General features: G+C 35.8%; 1 protein-coding gene across 5 annotated transcripts in view; it reads left to right on the top strand.

Moving 5' to 3' along the window:
* The window catches only part of HMCN1 (hemicentin 1), a 514,108-nt gene that overhangs the window by 159,756 nt on the left and 334,423 nt on the right, over nt 1-19,929 (top strand). For all 5 annotated transcript variants that reach the window (XM_063794515.1, XM_054673722.2, XM_514061.8 and 2 more), the window contains one exon: nt 7,640-7,710. Coding sequence is in view for 4 of the 5 variants with exons in the window: in XM_054673722.2 (XP_054529697.1) it covers nt 7,640-7,710 (71 nt within the window). In the remaining variant the exon portion in view is untranslated. The remainder of the gene's footprint in view (nt 1-7,639; nt 7,711-19,929) is intronic.

The following is a 19,929-nucleotide window of genomic DNA, read 5'->3' as shown; positions in this document are numbered from 1 at the left end:
GAGAGGGGTTTACCACCTCCATGCCCCACTCAAAGATGGTGCTGGGCATTATACCCCCCAGTCTCAACCTTTCTTGTTCCCATATACAGGTTCCTATTGGGGAACCTGTAGGAGCAGAGATGGGGCTACTGAGTTGGGCCTGGGCATCTAGGAGTGGGAGAGCAGGTAGCAGAGAATCTTGTGGTGGTGGGAGGTGGGAACATGCATGAGCCAAGGTCAATCATCCCATTGAACTTCACTTACAAAACACAAATCCAAAAGAAAAAAAATATTTCCCTACAGTGACTGCAAAGCATTAGACCCCAAGGTGAAGAACTGTTGAGAGCAGGACCTTGTCATAAATCCATGCATCTGGCTCTTAAATTTGTAAGACACACCCAGATATTTCTGACTTTTGTAGCTGAGATTCCTTTCTTTAAGTGTATTTGTTTGCTTGTACTTCTGACAATTTGAACTCTGCTAAGTATGTATACTGCCTGTTTGTTGAATGAATTGAAGCAAGTATTTAGGGAATACACATATTATATACACACAGACATCTATCATACTTTTAGCAGTGTCTCTGATTCCCCTATTTTGTGAATAAAATGTTTGCTTCATAAATATGGTTTTGTTTTCTCTGAAAACATAGTCAAAGTGCTGCATACATTTGTTTGGTTGTTGTGGAAACAATCAAAGCTGAAGTTAAGTCTATTCTCCCAACATGTGGAAATTTCAACAATGTTTAATGATTCCTTTCTAAGGACTTGCAAGCAGACTTTTCTCTTCTTCATCAACATTTTACCTCTTCCTTTATAATTTTTATTTTCTTTATCCCTAACTAATGACTAGATTTATTTTGAAAAATATTAATGTTAAGGAACTGCCTAAGAGCAATTAAAACTTTGAAATGAATTACAGTATTCTTATCCTAAAATTTAAAACACATATCCCAATAAGAATTATTTCAGTTCCAAAATATTCTTGAAGATGGTATTTATTTTCTTTTTGTTTGCTTTCAGGGTACCTTGAGAACGTTGGAAAGCTTGTTAATTAAATCTTATTAAATAGCATGACTTAAAATGTATCTTCTCTTGTATCTCTGATTATGCCTTATCAGTGCATAGATGTATTTTAATGTTAAAAATGTCATCTTACATTTAGGATTACATGTAAAGCTGAGAGTCTGAACTTTGTTGGCCATAAAAATCCCATGACTGTTTTTTGCAAGAGGGCTTTCTGCTGCTCTGGCCAAAGTCATCTAAGCAATAACATCCTACTCTATATACCTCAAAGCCCTGTGTTCATTATTAAGGAGTTCTTCTTTGCTTCTTGTTCTAAATATCTGTGTAACATTGCTGAATTTATGTCAACAATTTTTTCTACATCTCATTCAGCAGTACATGAAGTGAAATGATCCATGCATTATACATATACTATGTGCAATTTTGTTCAATGCATATATTTAAAGTTATACCCCTTATTGTTAAGTGGATAATCTCTTTGGAAGTGGAACAGAATGCTATTTAAGCCATATTAGATAATATGCTGTGCATGAATTCATCACTGATTTTATAAAATACACAAAATACATCACTTTATTGTCAAAACAATCATAAGGGCCTTTAAGTGGTCCTGAAAATTACCTGTTCTAATATGAATAGGAATGTACTCAACTAAATGAATCCTGAAATATACTTGACATTAGCTCAGCTCAAAGTCAGGAAACAGTTCTGCATTTGTTGATTAGATGCAGATCATATAAAAATGGTGCTGGACAGCAACATTATAAATGAGTAAGGATGGAGAAATATGGAACGCATGTATTGTAGATAAACTGAAAACAGTAAAAGTAGATATAATAATCTGATTTTTTGCAGTATCCTAAAGCAGAAAACATAATTTATTAATTTTTTAATTCAGAAAACATCCCCAATCCTTTGAATATGTATATTTATACTAACATCTTTGCATATAAAGGACATTATAATTGATTTGTCTTATATTAAGTGACTAAGAGGAGAATTTTTAGAAAGTGGGAGGGACATGTTGACTTTCAGCTCATGAATGGCATTTTGAGGAGGCCACTTCCCAATGCCTAGGATTTCTTTGTTCTTTTGTCACCCTCTATTAATTTGGTGTTCGCTTCATATCCCAACTCATACCCTGGATGCCTTCATGGTGCATTTTCTTACAGCTCATGGATCTCACTGTCCTCTTTGGACACAGAAAATTTACTGTCTTCATGTATCTGTACTACTTGGCTCTTCTCAGATGCTGGTTTAGCTTTCTTTTAACTTTCCATAGCTTGCTGTTTTTTAAGTTTTCAACTGTGGTAGAGCCTCTGATTTATATATTTCTTAGCTTCTTCTATAATGCCTTGAAAATATTGATTAGTTTATAATGCAGCTCAGGGGGTTCTTGTTTTAGCTTTTCATATATTTATTCATGTATAACTATCAATATAAAGTTAAGAACAATATATTTTTAAAAAGAACAAAGAAATTGGGAAAATTGCTATTATATTATGTGTAGGCAGTGTTTAGACCCCAGAAGGCAGCAGTAAATATTCCTCTCATTATCAAGGAACCACTTTGAGTAAAGAAAAACTACAAGTAGCAGAAATCTGTAAGTGGAAAGGAAAAAGGAAGTGAGAGGCTGGATATTGATCTTGCCAAATGAAGCAGTGAAAGAAAATATTACATTGTGAATTTTTTTCCATTATTTTCTTAAGTACAACCCAGCAAGTCAGATTAAGAGAACAATGGTTGAGATGCTGGAAATAAATCCAACCCATCTGATAAATCCCTAGGAAATGGGAAATAATAAAATTACTGAAAAGAGAAAAGAGTTCCTTAGAGTTTCAGACATTATTTTTTTCAAAATAAAAAATGGTTTCTGAAGCAAAAAAAATTGTTTATTTTTGTATAATACATGTTGCCTTACTGTTTTTTAAAAAATAAGTTATATATGAAAAATTGTATCAGTTTTCTGTATCAACTTTACTTGATTAAAGTGAATAAACCATTTTGGTTACATAGGAAACTGAAAATTGTTTCCATTGATTAATCAGTGTCGTCACTGATCTTTAGCATGGTCTTTAGCTATAGCATTGAGGCTCTGTGATGTAGTGATAAAGCAAGAAATAAAGAATCTGAAGGCCTAGGTTTAATCTTCTTTCTTTTTATTTTCCTTCTCCTTCCTCCTATATTCAAACACTTACTGGAAATCTGAATGTATACTGAGGCAGTTAATCCTCTCAAGGTGCTGACAGTCAAGTGAGGTATGATTAAAGCAATCAGGTAATCATAGTATCATATGGTAGATGCTGGCTATCATGTTGCTGGCACTTGGTATTGTGGTAGCCGTTAAAGAGGCTGGGCCACTTTGGCTAATCACTTAAGCTTCTATTGTCTATATAATTATGTCTATCCTACCTACCCTATGAGGTTGTTATAAGGCTTAAAGTGGATCAGCATGTGTTATAGAGTATTGTGAATTATAAAAGTTCTTGCAAATATAGGTAGTGATATGTAATAACCTTTTTGATACAAGATGTGAATACCTTGTGAACTGGATATATAGAACTTAAAAGGAAATCAGTATGAATAAATAACTTTTGTTTTAACCAATTTGAAATCCAGAACTTTCACATCCTTTTTGAAATCTCCCTTGGTTCTTTCTGGAAAAAAAGTCTGTATCAATTAGTGCTTTTACGCTACTTTTTCCACACTTTTATTTCTGCCCTTACTACATAGTACTATAGTTGTGTATCTACATTTTTATCTCACTAGACTGGTGAGACTTTGAGGACAGGGTCCATGTTCATTCATCTTTATATTACCAGTGGCAACTGCAAATAGTAGGTGTTCAACATATTTTCGTTAAATAGATTTGAGAGGCAATTTTCTAGCGAAGTTGCTTTGTATGGTTGATTATAGTATTTACAAGGCAAGAGGGATATTCAGTCTATTAAAAAATATCCACCCAGCCAGCCTGGGCAACATAGTAAGACTCTGTCTCCAAAAAATGTGAAAAAAATTAGCCAGGCATGGTGGCTTATACCTGTGGTTGCAGCTACTTGGGAGGCTGAGGCAGGAGGATTGCTTGAGCATTGGGAGGTCGAGGCCACAGTGAGCTGTGATCATGCCATTGCACTGCAGCCTGGGCAACATAATGAGACCCTGTCTCAACAAAAAATAAAAAAATTGGCTGGGCATGATAGCTCATACCTGTGGTCCCAGCTACTTGGGAGGCTGAGACAGGAGGATCACTTGATCCTTGGGAGGTCAAGGCTGCAGTAAGCTATGACAGTGCCACTGCACTCCAGCCTGGGTGACAGAGCAAGACCCTGTCTTAAAAAAAAAAAAAAACTTTAAAAATATCTAGGCATGTGACAACAAAGCATGCTGGGTACTGTGTGCATCAAATTAAAATTCTGGACTCCAAAGAAGCTCATCCTGCCCATAGTTCAGAGGAAAGGAGAAGGATGTTAGTCTTCTCCTTTCACAGAATGGAGATGTTGGAAAACAGGGAAAGTTAGCGAGCTGCATAGGTCACTCAGCATAAAATATGTTAGCGGTTATCTTCACCTCTTTCTTCACTACCAAAGTTTTTCAATTTCATTGTCTCTGGACCTCAAATTTTCTTGTCTGTAGGATAAGGGGATTGAACCAAACAATCTTTAATGCCCTTTCTAGCTCTATACTTATATTTGAGATTGATGGTTATTTTCTTTTTTATGGGTGAGTTTTCTTTGTAAACAACTAGATAAAATAAACTGAATAACGTAGGAATGATCTCTGCATTTTGTTAAATATGCAGCTTTATTCGTCCCACTTTCTGTTATAACAATGTTATCAGGACGACAGTAAAGCAAATTAGAGAAAAGCAAAACATTAACAAAGATAAGGTTTAAATCAGGCCTTATAGACTGACAGGTACGTGGGCAGGAGAAAGAAAAGGGGGACAGTGATGGGAATGGTAAGGAAGTGCAATAGCTTCAAAGTTTGAAGTTTGTAGTGAGCGCCTGGATTACCTTTGAGAGTTCCCATTTAATTCTATAAGCACTGGAGACCATGTTCAGGCAGGAAGAGAGGACAAAGTTGTACCTGCTGAATGTCATCAAAGGCTTGGCAGGGGATGAAACCAGCATGAGTGAAAAGGAAGAAAAGAGGAAATTGCTAATGACACAGCTGGCACAGGGCTCTGTTATGCAAAAAGAAAGACTGGAATGGAAGCAAGTTCTGAAAGGGAGGAGGGCTGATTTTGCCAAATAGTCATATCATTCAATTAAAATGAATTGGAAAAGATGCTTACAGCTGGAGGGATAGGGCAGCTGGGCAAGCTATTACCTCTCCTGAGTATTTCTCATAACTGATAAAGATTTATCTCAGCTGTCCAGTTATGGCTTGCAAAAATGTTTATTAATGAGCTTTAAGAAAGATTTCCTATCTTTGTTGAAAACAGGTGTATATTTGAGAGTCTCTGGTTAATTGAAATGAAGGCTTATCGGTCCTCTTATTTTAATAGCATCCCTTGATCCCCACTCTTGAAGAGCAGGCATATATTCAGAGATATTTTTTATTACTATAGGGAATGTCCTTGCATGTTTACACTCTTTATTATTATATAATTGTTTTTTTCTAGTATTCTTTGTATTTCTTTCTACTTCTTGAGTTTTAAATTCTTGGATTATTTCAGTATTATGCAATGTGGGAACATAGAAGCTTGGCTTGACAATGCTACTGACAATTTATATGTCAGGGTGTAACTGCCTGGCATATTCTTTGCTGTTTTGCATTCCTTTGCAAAGTATGCCTTTGTTTAGTCTTGAGGGAGTAGGCTTCTCCCATTTTCCATATACTTGGGACATGGTTAATGACGGTTCTGCTTTGTATGGAATGCAGATGTTTGCATTTTCACAGTTTCTCCAATTGCTTCTCCACTCCTTTTGCAAACTGCAAAGTGTCTAATCTATAGTGAAGGATTGAGGCATTTTTTCCTGTTATTTCTAAGAAAAAGTACATGGGTTATGGCAGACAAATTGTACCTCCTTTCCAATTTGTCTCATTTATTTTTAAAATACTACAGTCTGTTTTTGTACCATATGTAGCTTGTTATGGAAGATTTGGCTAATTAATTATTATTCTTTGGAGTTATAAGCTCTTTTTGAGCAGTATGCCTTTAAAGCTAGAAAACATTTTGTAAAAGCTAAATGTTAAGTATCTTTATAATTTTGCATTGTAGTTGCACATTATAGTTTTGAATGAGTCTATATCATCATTACATAAGATAGGAAGCTTTTCATCCACCATGAGAATTTAAGATGATATATCTAAGCACATGGTACCCAGATGAATGTTAATACCATTACTTAAATACATGGATTCTCTCTGGGGAAATAATTGATACCCATAAATGGCCACTTTTAGTTTATCTATTTTAAGAGTTGATTTATTTTTTAAAGAGAAGAAGCTCTGAGGATTGAAATATTTACTAGGGACATGCTGGATCCAACCAAAAATACAAATATATATGTATATACAGATTTCCAAGTTAAGCCATGATATCTGGGATCCTTTTATTCACCTGACTTATGATCTAAGTCTTGGCTCTCCAGGGAAGGCAGTGGCCCCACCTTTTCCTATTGGAAGAAGTGATTTTGTGTAGTACATCTGGGCGGTTGTGAGGATGGCCACAGCCCTGAAGGTAGTTATGGTCAAAGCCAGCTTAGGAGAATGGCGATAGGCAGGCTCAGCCACCCCAGCCATGAGAAAAAAAGTTATAGGGACTATTTCCTGCACTGTTAATGTCCTTGCAACTATACATCTCCAAATTCTTTTTCTTTCTTTTCTTTTCTTTTTTTTTTGAGATGGAGTCTCACTGTCTCCCAGGCTGTAGTGCAGTGGCATGAACTCGGCTCACTGCAACCTCCACCTCCTGGGTTCAAGCAATTCTCCTGTCTCAGCCTCCTGAGTAGCTGGGACTACAGGCATGTGCCACCATGCCTGGCTAATTTTTTTGTATCTTTTATTAGAGACGGGGTTTCACCATGTTGGTCAGGCTGGTCTCGAACTCCTGACCTCAAATGATCTGCCCGCCTTGGACTCCCAAAGTGCTGAGATTACAGGCGTGAGCCACCGCATCTGGCCACATCTCTAAATTCTTAAAAACCTATGAGATAGGCAGTGAATGTTCACATTTTTCTTATTTTGTTTAGCACCAAACTTTTTATTTTGAATGAGTTAAGACTTACAGAAAAGTTGCAAACAAATTTACACTTTAAAGTTGGGCAAACTGAATTATAGACGAATAAGTGATTCATCTAAATTCTAACAAAGTGGTGCTTAATAAATATTTACTGACGAGAATAAGAAAGAACTGGAACTGTGCTCTCCTGATTCTTTGTCCTGTGACTATTTTACTCCTCCTTGCATTTCTTATGGTTAAAAATTCACTCTTTTAGATATGCATACTTTACAGTAAATTATAAGTTATTCTCTGGTAGCTACAAATTGAGAAAGAGTGTTTGGTATTTTACTATTTCTTATTAATAAGTAACCATGTACTGCAAGGTGAAAAGACATCTATAAACACAAGAAAGTCTTTAATGCCATTGATTACTGTTTATTGACCTATGTTATTTTTATCTTCACAGAAATTGGCCCAGTGACAATTACCACAGATCCCAAGAAATTTCAATATGAACTCAGAGAACTGTATGTTCAGGTGAGTGCTTGCTTTCAGTGTTCTCTTGGGGGAATGGAAAATCATGAGCCTTTGGCTGATTTTCTTTATTTTTTAAATCTAAAAGACATAGTTGTTGGCTTTTTAAGGGACCCAATAATTGCCACATCCCCCAGCCCTCGACCTGAGTCTGGAATGAATTGAACAATAGATACAGAAATAGGACAGATGGGGTTTGAAATATCACCAGTTAGTTACTACCTATGGCTGGTTTACACTATCACGGCAGAGTTGAGTAGTTGTGGCAGATTGGTCCATTAAGGAAAAAGTTTGCTGACCCCTGCTCTAGATAAGTCTTTTTGCTTAGAAATATAAGGAACAGTTAATAATCCTTTTCCCCTAAAATTAATGGCATAACTAAGGTAATTTTGATATTCTATGCTGCTATAAGTCAGCCATATGAAATGTTTGACTGTACATATAACTTGGTTATTAGAGAAGATGAATCACATTGGTTTAAATGTTATTCTGAAAACAGAACTTAGAGATAAAGTTGCTATGCATCTTCTTCTGGTGCTGAATTTATTCATTTAAAAAATGTGCTTTTCCAAGGCTGTTTCACTATACTACCTTCTATGGTCCCTGCCTCCGTTATCCTCAGACTTTTTGGCCACTTTCCATCATTCATCTTGGCGATCGGTACCTGCCTCATTGGCTGCCTTTCCTCCCCAGGACTGCCATTATTCTGAGTGACTTCAACATTTATGAGAATGACCTAGTCAGAATAGTCCCTTTTCAGTTCCTTGACCTACAAGTTATCTTCAATGACCTTTTCTTTACTCTCTCTTAGTCATCTATTTCCACAAACATCCGCTAGAGCTTGTTATCATCTGTTTCCTCTCTTAGATAATTCAGACATCTTAATCAACAATTACCTGTGCACTGAGCGGGTTGGTGCAACTTTTTACACTACAACCACTCCCTTACCCTCAGCAAGCACTCCAGTCCACTGACCCCTACACTGTCTCCCAGGCCATCAGATTTTTTATTTTTCACTTCTTCTAATCTAGCTTAGAGTTTTTTTTATCATTTGAACACTGCTTTTTCTCCTTTGTCCATTGCCTTTCTGTTCAAAAGGCATAACTCATTCCTGAATGACCTCAACTGTCTGCATTATTCATGCTTATCCACGAGTGGCCAAATGTGGTTGAAGTTTCACCACATGACACTTTGAGTCTCTGGTGAATTCATAGCCACCTAACTCAAATGGACTCTTAATACTCCCATGATGTTACTATGTTTCTTTGATCAATAAAATCTTCCTTTCTTCTCAATGACAATTCCAAATCTTATTCACTCTCCTTTAACCTATATCTCACCACCCTTTTACTACTGGTTATTTCAGCAGATGATCTACTCAGAGCAAGTGACCTCATTTTCACACACAGTCACAAACAAATGAAGCCCTCTGCTTCCTCATATGTAACATATAACCCATTTCCATCCAGCACCTATCCTATCCTTATTCACTTGATCTCAATTCCTTGGCTTTCTTGGGATTTTAACACTATCAAACTGTTTCTCTCAACTGTTAAAGAGTTCCTATTGAGGCTGGGCACAGTAGCTCATGCCTGTAATCCCAGTGCTGCTTTGGGAGGCAAAGGCAGGAGGATCATTTGAGGCCAGGGGTTTGAGACCAGCCTGGGCACATAGTGAGACCCTGTCTCTAAAAAAGAAAAAAAAATTCAGCCAGGCATGGTGGTGCATGCCTGTAGTCCCAGCTACTTGGAAATGTGAGGGTGGAGGATCACTTGAGCCCAGGAGTTCGAGGCTACAATGAGCTATTATGATACTACTACACTACAGTGTGGGTGACAGAGTGAGACCCTGTCTCCAAAAGAAAGCAAAAAAAAAGTTTTCATTGTTTTTTAAATATGTATGTTCAAGTCTCAAAAACATACAAACAAATCCCAACAAACAAAACCATAAAAAACAAAACAAAATAAACAACAAAAAATTTCAGTATTTTTCTCAAGTTCTCTTACAAATAATTTCTATTCTCTCAATTCCCTCAATGCCAACCGCATTGTCTATGTTCACTGCTATCATTTCCTTACTCCCATTTCTGCCATTCACTCTTCAATCTATTTCAATCTAGTTCTCATTCCTCCCACTGTATCAAAGTAGCATTAGCTAGTGACCAGTGATATCCATTTTGCTAAATGCAATGGAAATGTTCCAGTCCTCATCATACTGAATAGACATCTCTGTAGTCTTTGACAACATTGGACTCTCCCTCCTGCTTGACACACTTTGTTCCCTCATCCATGTTTCATTTTTTAATCTCATTTTTCCTACTCAACTTCTTAGGAAACTTCATTTCCTTCCACTTGGCCATTGAATATTGGTGTTCCTCAAGGTTTTGAAACTGGCTCCTTTGCGTTTTCTCATTTTCTATCCTCTCCTTAGGTAAAATCATCCATACCATGTAAATATGCTTTAGCCTTGACCTCTTTCCTGAGGAACAGACCCTCTTTTCAGTCCTTGGATGTCACAATGGCCTTCTAAAATGAAATTCATGAATGTTCTTTTTCCAGTACCCTAAATGTGGTCCTTAATCCTTGGCTTTTGTCTCCTCCTTGTTACCTTTGTGAATGATGTTATAGTATTCTGGTTCCCCAGCCAAATATCTGGATACTTCCTTAATACACCCTGCACTTTTACCCCTTATAGTCAGTCCAACTGTTAGTAAGTGTTGTTTGTAACTTTCTAAATACCTTTTAAATCAATTGACTCCTCTCCATTTCTTTTGACACCATCTGAGTCCCAATTACCATATCTTTAGTCTAAACAAATGCAGAAAATCTTCTAAGGGATTTTCTTGCATTTATTCTTGCTTCTATTTTCCAGGCCTAGCTTCTCTACTCTGCAGACAAAGGGATCTCAGAATACAGCTCTGAAAGTTTCTGCCTTGTACCATATCTACTTGACTCTTTACCCACACCTCATCAAATTCTTCCTGTGGTTCTGGGTTCTGAGTGATCTAAGACCTTCCTACCTTTCATTCCCATCTAGTGCCACTCTTTCTCCTAGGCTCTGTACTCTGCTGCAGAGGCCCTGCATAGAGCTTCCCCATATCTGTATCCCCACCCATCTCCTCAGGGCATTTTTGCACATGCTGTTCTTGCACAGAGAGTTCCTGTCTTTCAGTCTGCCCTCATTTCCACACTCCCTTAACCTGGTTTAAAATCCTGTATTCAAAGTCTCATCTTAAATAATACCACTTCCTCAGAGAATCCTGCCCTATTTTCTTGGCTGGGTCATTTCTCACTACCTTTCTCTGTCATAAAGCAGTTGGGAGTTCACATTGAAGGACTGCATATAATTTAGCTTATTAAATACCCCAGTAAAAGGACTGGCATATAGAACATGCTCACTTTTTAATAAATGAATGAATGGATGAATATACCAGAATATGCAGATTAACAGAGTCCAAATCAGAGTTTGAAGTATAATACTGTCATCGATTCACTGTTGGATAAATGACTTAATTCGGATCTGCACATAGTAATGAGCATAATTGAGGCATAGGGTGTGAAACTGGAAGTTTGGCATTCCAAATGTGTATTCAAGGGTGATTCTATTTTGTCCATGTCTCCATTTGTAAATTATATACTAAATTGAATTGTATTTGATAAATATGTAAATAGATTTATATAATTATCTCTTGACTATTTTTCTCTGTTACTGAATTTTTTTTGACATTTTTTTTCACCAACAGTCTTCCATTTCCTTTCTCTTATACCACGGCATTTTTTCAGTCATTATTTTGCTACTTATTTACTATTTGCTTTTCTCTGCCTCAATATAGCAAAAATTCTTTGCCACTTTGGATGTCCAAATTCTCTGAAAAAAAATTTCCTTAGAAACTTGTATTATATTCATGGATCTTGGAAATTAGAAACTGCATTGTTCTGGTTGTTTAAATGCTTTCATGTACCCTTATTGCACTGAGTTCCTGAGGACAAGAGCCCTGTAGCTCGTATTAACCTGTGCTTCATCTGGAAGATAAACCAGTGTCTGCAGTAGAGTAGACTTTCAATAGCTGTTGAATAAATGAGTGCCATTTGAAGTGGCTTCTTTTAAAAATGTACATTTAACAGTAAAACTGTATCAAATATTATTTAAACTTTACTTGATGGTACAGAAAATACCCAAAAAACCTAACCATCAGTTTTTATTGCCTTATAGAGAATCAGATGGGCCAAGTAATGGGGATTTCTAGCAGATAGAATGTTAGGAAGGCATTTATTGTATTCATTTTTTTTCCTCCGTGAGAATACATTCTTATATTCTTGAAAATCTGGCCAGAATGAAAATACCTACATTGTCAATGAGACTTGGCACAGGCTTCCTGATTGTCTGCCTATCCCCTTCTTTTGTTCTGAAGGATCTATAGGGAGTGCCCTGATCCTCCTTGCTCTGTTTGACTCCAGGGTGAAGGATCCTGATTCCTGACTCATACTCTATGACTGCCTCTGCAGAGGCCTCCCTCCACCCTCTGGAATTGAATATGATACAGACACTCTATAAGATTATATAATTTTACCTTTGTTCAAAAAAATAATTTTTTTTTCTTTCTCCCATGCAGTAAAAGCTGGGGTCTATTTCTCTGTAGGTTTCCCCTGGACAGGCTTTATCTTATGGGATTTTCTTCCCCCCCCCCCCCTTTTTTGCACTTTCATGGGATCCAAAAGGATGCTTAATTAGAACAACCAGCAAGGGGAAAAAATCAAATACTTACTTTTTCCCTTCATTCAACATTAGGCATTGTTACAGGCATTGGGAATACCACAGAAGTGTTTTTACTTTCAAAGTTTCTAGTGAATTATTCTGTCTTAAATCAGTGACAAAAAATTTAAAGGTTAAACATGAAAAGTCTAGTCTACATCATCACTTAACACTAAACTAAAGGATATATTTTGTTCAGTGTTTACTTATAGAATACTTTATTATTTCATTAATCAGTTTGAGATACCTCACAAGTTTCTTAAAATTTTAGTATGAGATACAAAATTTTGTTTTATGTATGATTTTCAAACCCTTCTTCAGTTCCCTTTCTGCCATTTTTAGTAACTCCCACAAAATCACTGATATCAAAAGCAGCAAGTATTGTTATCCTATTAAACTAACTTGAACTTTAAAGAAAGAAAACCTTTAAAAATATTCCTTTCATATTTAAATTGGTTTTGAAAACAATGAGAAGTAAATTCAGTTTGAAGTGCATTAATCATCCATTAACATTAGAGCAGGCTTGGCTATTTTTCTTCTAGAGATATGGAATTAACTTGAGAAAAAGCAATCTAAAATTTTCCAGGAAAAAAATTAGCAAAAAATTATTACACTTAATTTATTAAATTTATACCATTAATTTCATTTTCCTTTATCCTCTTTCATCTGGAATACAGAGAAGTAACTTGAAAACAACTGTGCTTTCTCTCTGGGGAAAAGAAGGAAAGACAAATGACAACAAATGGTATTCAAATCACACAGAGCTTTGGAAATTAATATCCTCGTAAATATGCAGTGCAAAGCCTTGCTTTGGGACACATTCTTTATAAGAAACTATAAAGCTTGTTGATTTTTAGAAAACGGTATTGGCAGTGATATGCTTTCAAGCCTTTTATCCAAATGTTTTAAAGAACAGAAAGTATATTAGTCAAACATTCAAAGTGTAAACACACACCCCCCCAACACACAGACATACACACAACCCCTCAAAACACCAAGTTATTTCTACAATAATGAGATTACAATGCCAACTTTTGTATAAATTGTTGATCCCCCAAATCAAAAGCTTCACACATAATTTAAGTTTCCTTAGTAAAGTGTTTTAATAAAATTGACTTTTTAAAAAAGTAGGAATATGATTAAAAATATCTGGAAAAACATTGTCACATAGCAACATGATAGAGTTATGAAGATGATAGGGTGAGGTCCAGGAGAATAAATGGGTTTAAACTTCAGCAGGTTAAGGTTAGGGGAAAAAGAATGTTTTCTATAGAAGAACAGTTGATAGAATTAACTGTCTAAGGAGAATATGAAATACCCTCAGATAGGCGAAGACTGCTAAAAAGAGGAGAACAAGATAATGATGATTTTAGAAGAATAATTTACTATACCAATTTGGTGTATACATTTTATCTAATTTCTAGTTTTTTAAAAAAATGCTATTGTATAAAACTGTAACTTTAATTTCTAGATATATAGAGAATTCTTCCATATGAATTTAAAAAAAACATATATGGCTAGACAAATGAAGAAAGCAAATACATTTTAAAAATAAACCAAAAAAGGAAAGAAAAGGCATTATATGTCATCATGGACATAGATATAATGTAGAGCTATCAGAGGTTTGATTTTCATTTTTGGACATGATTAGACATGATTCAACTTAGAAAAGCAGTTTTAATTTCCATTTAAGTTTTCATAATATGCATTTGCTTACAAATATCCTACACACACACACACACACACACACACACCCACACACACACTTTAAAGGAGGACTGGCTTGTATTTAATTTAGGGAAGAAATTATGATAAGGCATTTAACTCATAGTATGCATAAACCTTCAAGCAGAACAGTGGCCCAAAGTACAGGCTCAATAAATGTTATCTATTGCTACTACTAGCTCTAGTACTCCAAAGTTCTTTTAAGGGAAATAATCCCCAAATATTTATGTCGTAAATGAGCAACAGTTTTGGAATATGTGCCTTGCAAAAGGTTTTGCAAGTGTTTTAAAATCATTTTCTCAATTTATACTCACATAAATATTACTATTTCTTTTTATAAATGAGGAATCTCAAGCTTTTTGATATTAGGTAACATGTCTTACACAGGTCACAAAAATAGCAAGTAGCAAAGCTGGTCTCAAAACAAGGTATTTAATGCCAAAGCCAGTTTCCTTTATTGCTTCGCTACTTTCCTTCTAAATATCTGTTTAAATAACGTTATTGATCTAATCAAGTTAACATATTTATTTATATAATTTGTATGTTACTTCAAAGTAGGAAAGTAAAGAATTAAAGACAGATGTATGTCTAGGGCTGATCTCATCCTCAACAAAATGAATTTTTTTCTCAAATATTTTTACTTCATTCCTATCTCCAATCACTTTGAGTAACTGGCCCACCAAAAATTACCAAGTAGCAAATGACAAAGTTAATAATAAAATCACTGGCTTTCCTCAGCAAATGTTCTTGGTACTAAGTATGATAAGCTTATTTAAACTCATGCACACTTTGGGGAGAAACAAGAACAAAATATGTTTAAGATATTGAAAGGTACTATATCTACCGTAGGTAGTGTTTTGATTTTTATGTTTAGTGTTGAAATTTCTTTGGGCCTGAATGAAGCATCTATTAAAACTTTAGTTTGCAGTTTGAGTTTTCTATTAGAGTTTCTGCTAGAGTAAAGAATTCTCTGAGGGACAAACCATCCTACATCCCCAGAGAACAAGGAATAGAGACTGCGACAAGACAGTGGAGGACAGGAATGGGAATGTTTGACCCTTTTTTAGGCATCCATTTAGGTACCCTATCCAGAAGCAAATACGTTGTTGATATTGTAATGATCTTTTGTGTAAACTTCAAAGGACAAAGAATATTGAAGGCTATTTTGACTGTTGGATTACTTTTTCAAAATGGAATATACAGGTGATTAGAGTGGGGTGGATATTATAATGGGAAATTTCTTGAATTTCTTTTCAAAGTGTGCATCTATGGGAATATCCTTAAGGGTAAATACATGAGTCATTGCGTGGCAAATATTGCAGATTCCTGTGGCCAAATAACATTTAAGAGAAAGAATACACTAAACTATGATGCCTGGATTCAATCCATATGTGCTGCTTAGGCAACCAACAGATTGTTCTATTCCCCACAATAAGTACTAAATCTGATTTTGTTAGTTTTTAGGTGATGGTAAGGATGGAGATCAAAACAGTTTCCTTGGGAGAATTGTCCTTGATCTACAGACAGGATTCCTAGAGAAAACTATAAATCTCATTTTTTCAGAGTTGCTAGCAGCTGCAGCTAAAAAACAAACTCATTTTCAGTGAAATGGACATAAAGGAAAATTAGAATTTTTTCTCTATCCAAACTGGGTAGGAGCAGTTAGTTCTCAGAAAGCATCTTTTTTTATTCCTAGACCTTAAAAAAAATTCAGGAGAATTGTGGAGTCCTAGTATTGGAATTGATTTTGAATATCACTTGTCCAGTCACCCCGTCAGATGTTGGAATCCCTTCCAGCAACCTGTCAGTACCCCAGACCTGAGTAACACTAGTTAAAGATTTGATAGCACTGGATTTTGTCACCAGATGATACCTGGGGGACTCCTCTGGAGCAATGTCTGGGGAGCTTCTTTTAATGCTGGAGGCTGATATCAGCTTTCTTTGGCAGGCATATTACATTATTGAATACTGATTCTGTCATCAGCTAAGTCCCTCAGGTTTCCTTACATAAATGTTTAAACTAGGTATCTATCCTTTTATATTCATGGTGATTTTTTAAAATCCTGATTTATTTGCTCTATCATATATGTAGTCATCGCCTTTAAGATCTTATTTCATCATTTTTTAAATGACTACTAAAAACAATGTAAAATTTGCGTATCTCAAACTTTCTTATAATGTGATGTCTTTGTAAATCATAATGATTTTATTAGTAAAAATGCATTTTTCCATTTTGCCAAGAGAGGAAATTACACAAGCAGTATAAATATATTTTTACCACATTAAATAATCACAGCATTCCAATCTTCATTAACTAGCTAATAACAAAGATAATACCAAATGTGCTAGACGGCATGCAGAATCCATATGTGAGTGTTGGAGCAGAAGGAAGAGAGAAATTTCTATGGCTAGGTAGAGTCTTGACTAGCAGAGAGGAAAAACAGAGAAGGATCATAAGAGAGGAAGAACTGGGAGCAAGAAGGTCTGCTCAGAGCAAGTATAGGTATGGTGAATGCTTCCTCCTTGAATAAGCAAACGATGATTGGCTAGTAAGACCTTCTTAGACCCTGTCCCTGCCCCCTCTGGCTCTTGCTCCCTAAGCAAACAAGGGAACCACTTGTTAGGTGGGACCAGGAATCCATTCCAACCAGGGCAATGGCAGTGTCTTAATTTTGAAGGTCACAATAAAAAGATACCGAATCCTTGAAGAGGGTAAGAAAGAATTCTCTAAGAAGCTGAGAAGAGGATGGTTACTGAAGGGTGACTGAGAATACTGAGATATAATTTGTTAGTTTCCCATTTTTGCCTACGGTTAACCCTGCCTGCTTCTTCTTTTTATTCTTGGTTGTCTCCATCCTATTTCCCTCTTCAAAGGACCACTTACTGTCCATTATAACTCATGTGAATTATGAAACTTTTGATTTTTTTTAATGTATTAGGCACAACATTTTCTAATTTGCTAATCAAGATATTGAGTGCCTGGTACATAGTGCAGTTTTTATAAATATTTTATTTGAAGCAAACTGAACCTTCTCCAAAGACCCAACAAAACATGTCCCCTGAAGACCCACCTAAGCTCTACTAGCTCCCTTGAAAGAAGGTCCAACGAGTTGAAAGATCAGTTGCCGATGAGTTAAATCCTTACCAGTGACAGGTGATAATCTGAAAGCATGGACATTGTTGTAATTGTTACCTTTACTGTGCCTGGAATTGTGGTCAGCAGTTCTTTGATGCTTTAATTTGGATTTCACCTTCTTTGAGCTTGTTTGGTGATCAGTGAATGTGTAGCAAAGAGCAGCATAGTTTGACTGTCTGGGATGTAACATCTTTTATTTAGATTTTGGAGATTTGAGGTTTGGGCTCTGCAATATTCTGATTGTCTCTCAGTACATCCCTGCAATATATTCTACAAGTAATAAAAGCCAGCACATGTCACTGACGAACTCTGTAATTATTCTAATTTGTTTTATATTTGCTTCGATGCAACTTTAAATTTGATTCAATGTAATTTAATGGTTTTCACATGTACATCCTGTTTTCTTGGTAAAAGAATTGCACAACTGTATTTTAAGAAAGAGAGCTGAGAGTTGTAAAATTTTGTTCAGCTTTAGACTAGGCGTGGTGGATCACGCCTGTAATCCCAGCACTTTGGGAGGTTGAGGTGGGTGGATCATCTGAGTTCACGAGTTTGAGACCAGCCTGGCCAACCTGGTGAAACGCTGTCTCTACTAAAAATACAAAAATTAGCCAGGCATGGTGGCAGGCACCTGTAATCCCAGCTACTCGGGAGGCTGAGGCAGGAGAATCTCTTGAGCACCGAGGTGGAGTTGCAGTGAGTGAGATCGCGCCACTGCACTCCAGCCTGGGCGACAGAGCTAGACCCTGTCTCAAAAAAAAAAAAAAAAAAAAAGAAATTTTTTTTTGTTCAGCTTGAAACTGAGTTGCATACCTAAATTTTATAGGTAAGGGACAGATTACACAAATAAGACATTTCACACATGGGTGTTCCCTGTGAAAAGGATGTAGTCTGACTTTGAAACTAAGCGCAAACTCTAGTAGGTTATACTCATGTTAGAATAAGGGTAAATATTGTAATGCCAATAAGAATTATTTTGAACTTAGTCATGAGTCTATAAAAAAGTTTCAATTTTTATTGCTTAGACTTAGGCATCTGGAAAACAACTGATATAAAAACGAGTTCAATGAAAAGACGAGAATAGAAGAATTGAAATAGGTTGACTAGAAGATAAATGATAAGGCATGGGAGCATGCTTGCTCTGAGATTAACATTCTTGGGTCTCTCTGGTCCATCATTTGATGTAGATTTTCCCATTAGGATTCGAACAGGGACTTCATTTTTTTTCCAACTCCTCTCACAGTTTAAAGTTTCAGTTTATTCCAGTGCCGTTCCTACACTGTCTTGTATTTAGAAAAGACAGCAAGATAATCTGTGTTTTACTACTCCCTTGAATGATAAGATTTCTATTCATTCTTATTTAATCTTGTTTTCCAGGAATTCATTTTGTAAACATAATTATCACCATAACTCTGAAGTTACAGTTTTTTAAAAATATTTTTTATTCCAGGAGCAACATTTACTGTGAAAGCTCACATGCTTCTGTTTTTCTTAGTACACGTTTTTCTATCTGAAAGGTCTTTGGCAATTTAGTAAATTGTAGGCATCAGTAGAATTATAAAGATAAAATGTCAATCAAAATATTGAGCAGGACTGTGCATACTGATACTAATTATCTATATTTCAGGGTTCAAATAAAAGCACAGGTTAACAAACTCAGACCCTTTCTAAAATGTATTTAGGGAGCTAATTCTATGCATTATACAGTTCATCTCCATTATACCTTTCATTTGTGTGTGTGTGTGTGTGTGTGTGTGTGTGCATGTTTCTGTGGTTTTAGGCAATATATTTACATAGCCATGTTGGTTTTATCATGTTGATTATTCATCCTGACTGTATGCCAGGACAGAGAGGGGTGTGGGGGAGAGATCAAACATAGGGGGAGTTAGCTTTGTACCCTTGTACTTTTAGAAGGTTTAGTTCTGTAATTGTATTACTCGAAATGGGATGGGCTAGGCTTAAGTCAAGCTCAGGCTGAGTATGTTAAGTGTACCTCAAATATATCAAGATTGCTTTGCAAAATCTTTCACCCATGTACTCACTAGTCATTTATCCATTCATTCATCAAACAACAATGGAACACCTACTAAGTACTTCAAAAAACAGAGATCTAGTAGGAGGAAATATAAATTATAATACATCTTACTGAATACCACAAAAGAAGAATAAACAATATTCTGTAGGTATCTAGAAGAATGGAATTTTCTTCCTCTGATTATACAGTGTCTCTGAAAGCTACTTGCTTATAGTCACAGAAGTTCAAGAGGTAATAAAATGCCTCACAGGAGTTTGCATGAATTTTCAGGCCAGGCATAATTAAGTTCAAATCTCTGCTTTTTCACTTACTAGTTGTGTGACCCTGAGAAAGGATTTTCAAAAGTTAGTACTCCATCAATAAAACATGTTAAAAGTGGTACTTACCTTATCCATTGATGTAAAGAATAAATAACATAGTGTTTGTGACAATACTCTCTCAGCACTTGGCTCAGAGTAGACATTTATTGAATTAACACAGGTAAAGTGTCTTATTACCGAGAAAAGTACTGATTAAATCAAGAAGACCTTTTATAGATTTAAGTTCTTCAGTTGTAAGCTCTTCCATCATAAAT

The sequence above is a fragment of the Pan troglodytes genome, chromosome 1 (assembly GCF_028858775.2).
Source record: "Pan troglodytes isolate AG18354 chromosome 1, NHGRI_mPanTro3-v2.0_pri, whole genome shotgun sequence".
Classification (NCBI taxonomy): domain Eukaryota; kingdom Metazoa; phylum Chordata; class Mammalia; order Primates; family Hominidae; genus Pan; species Pan troglodytes.
This window is presented reverse-complemented; position numbering and strand designations above follow the sequence as displayed.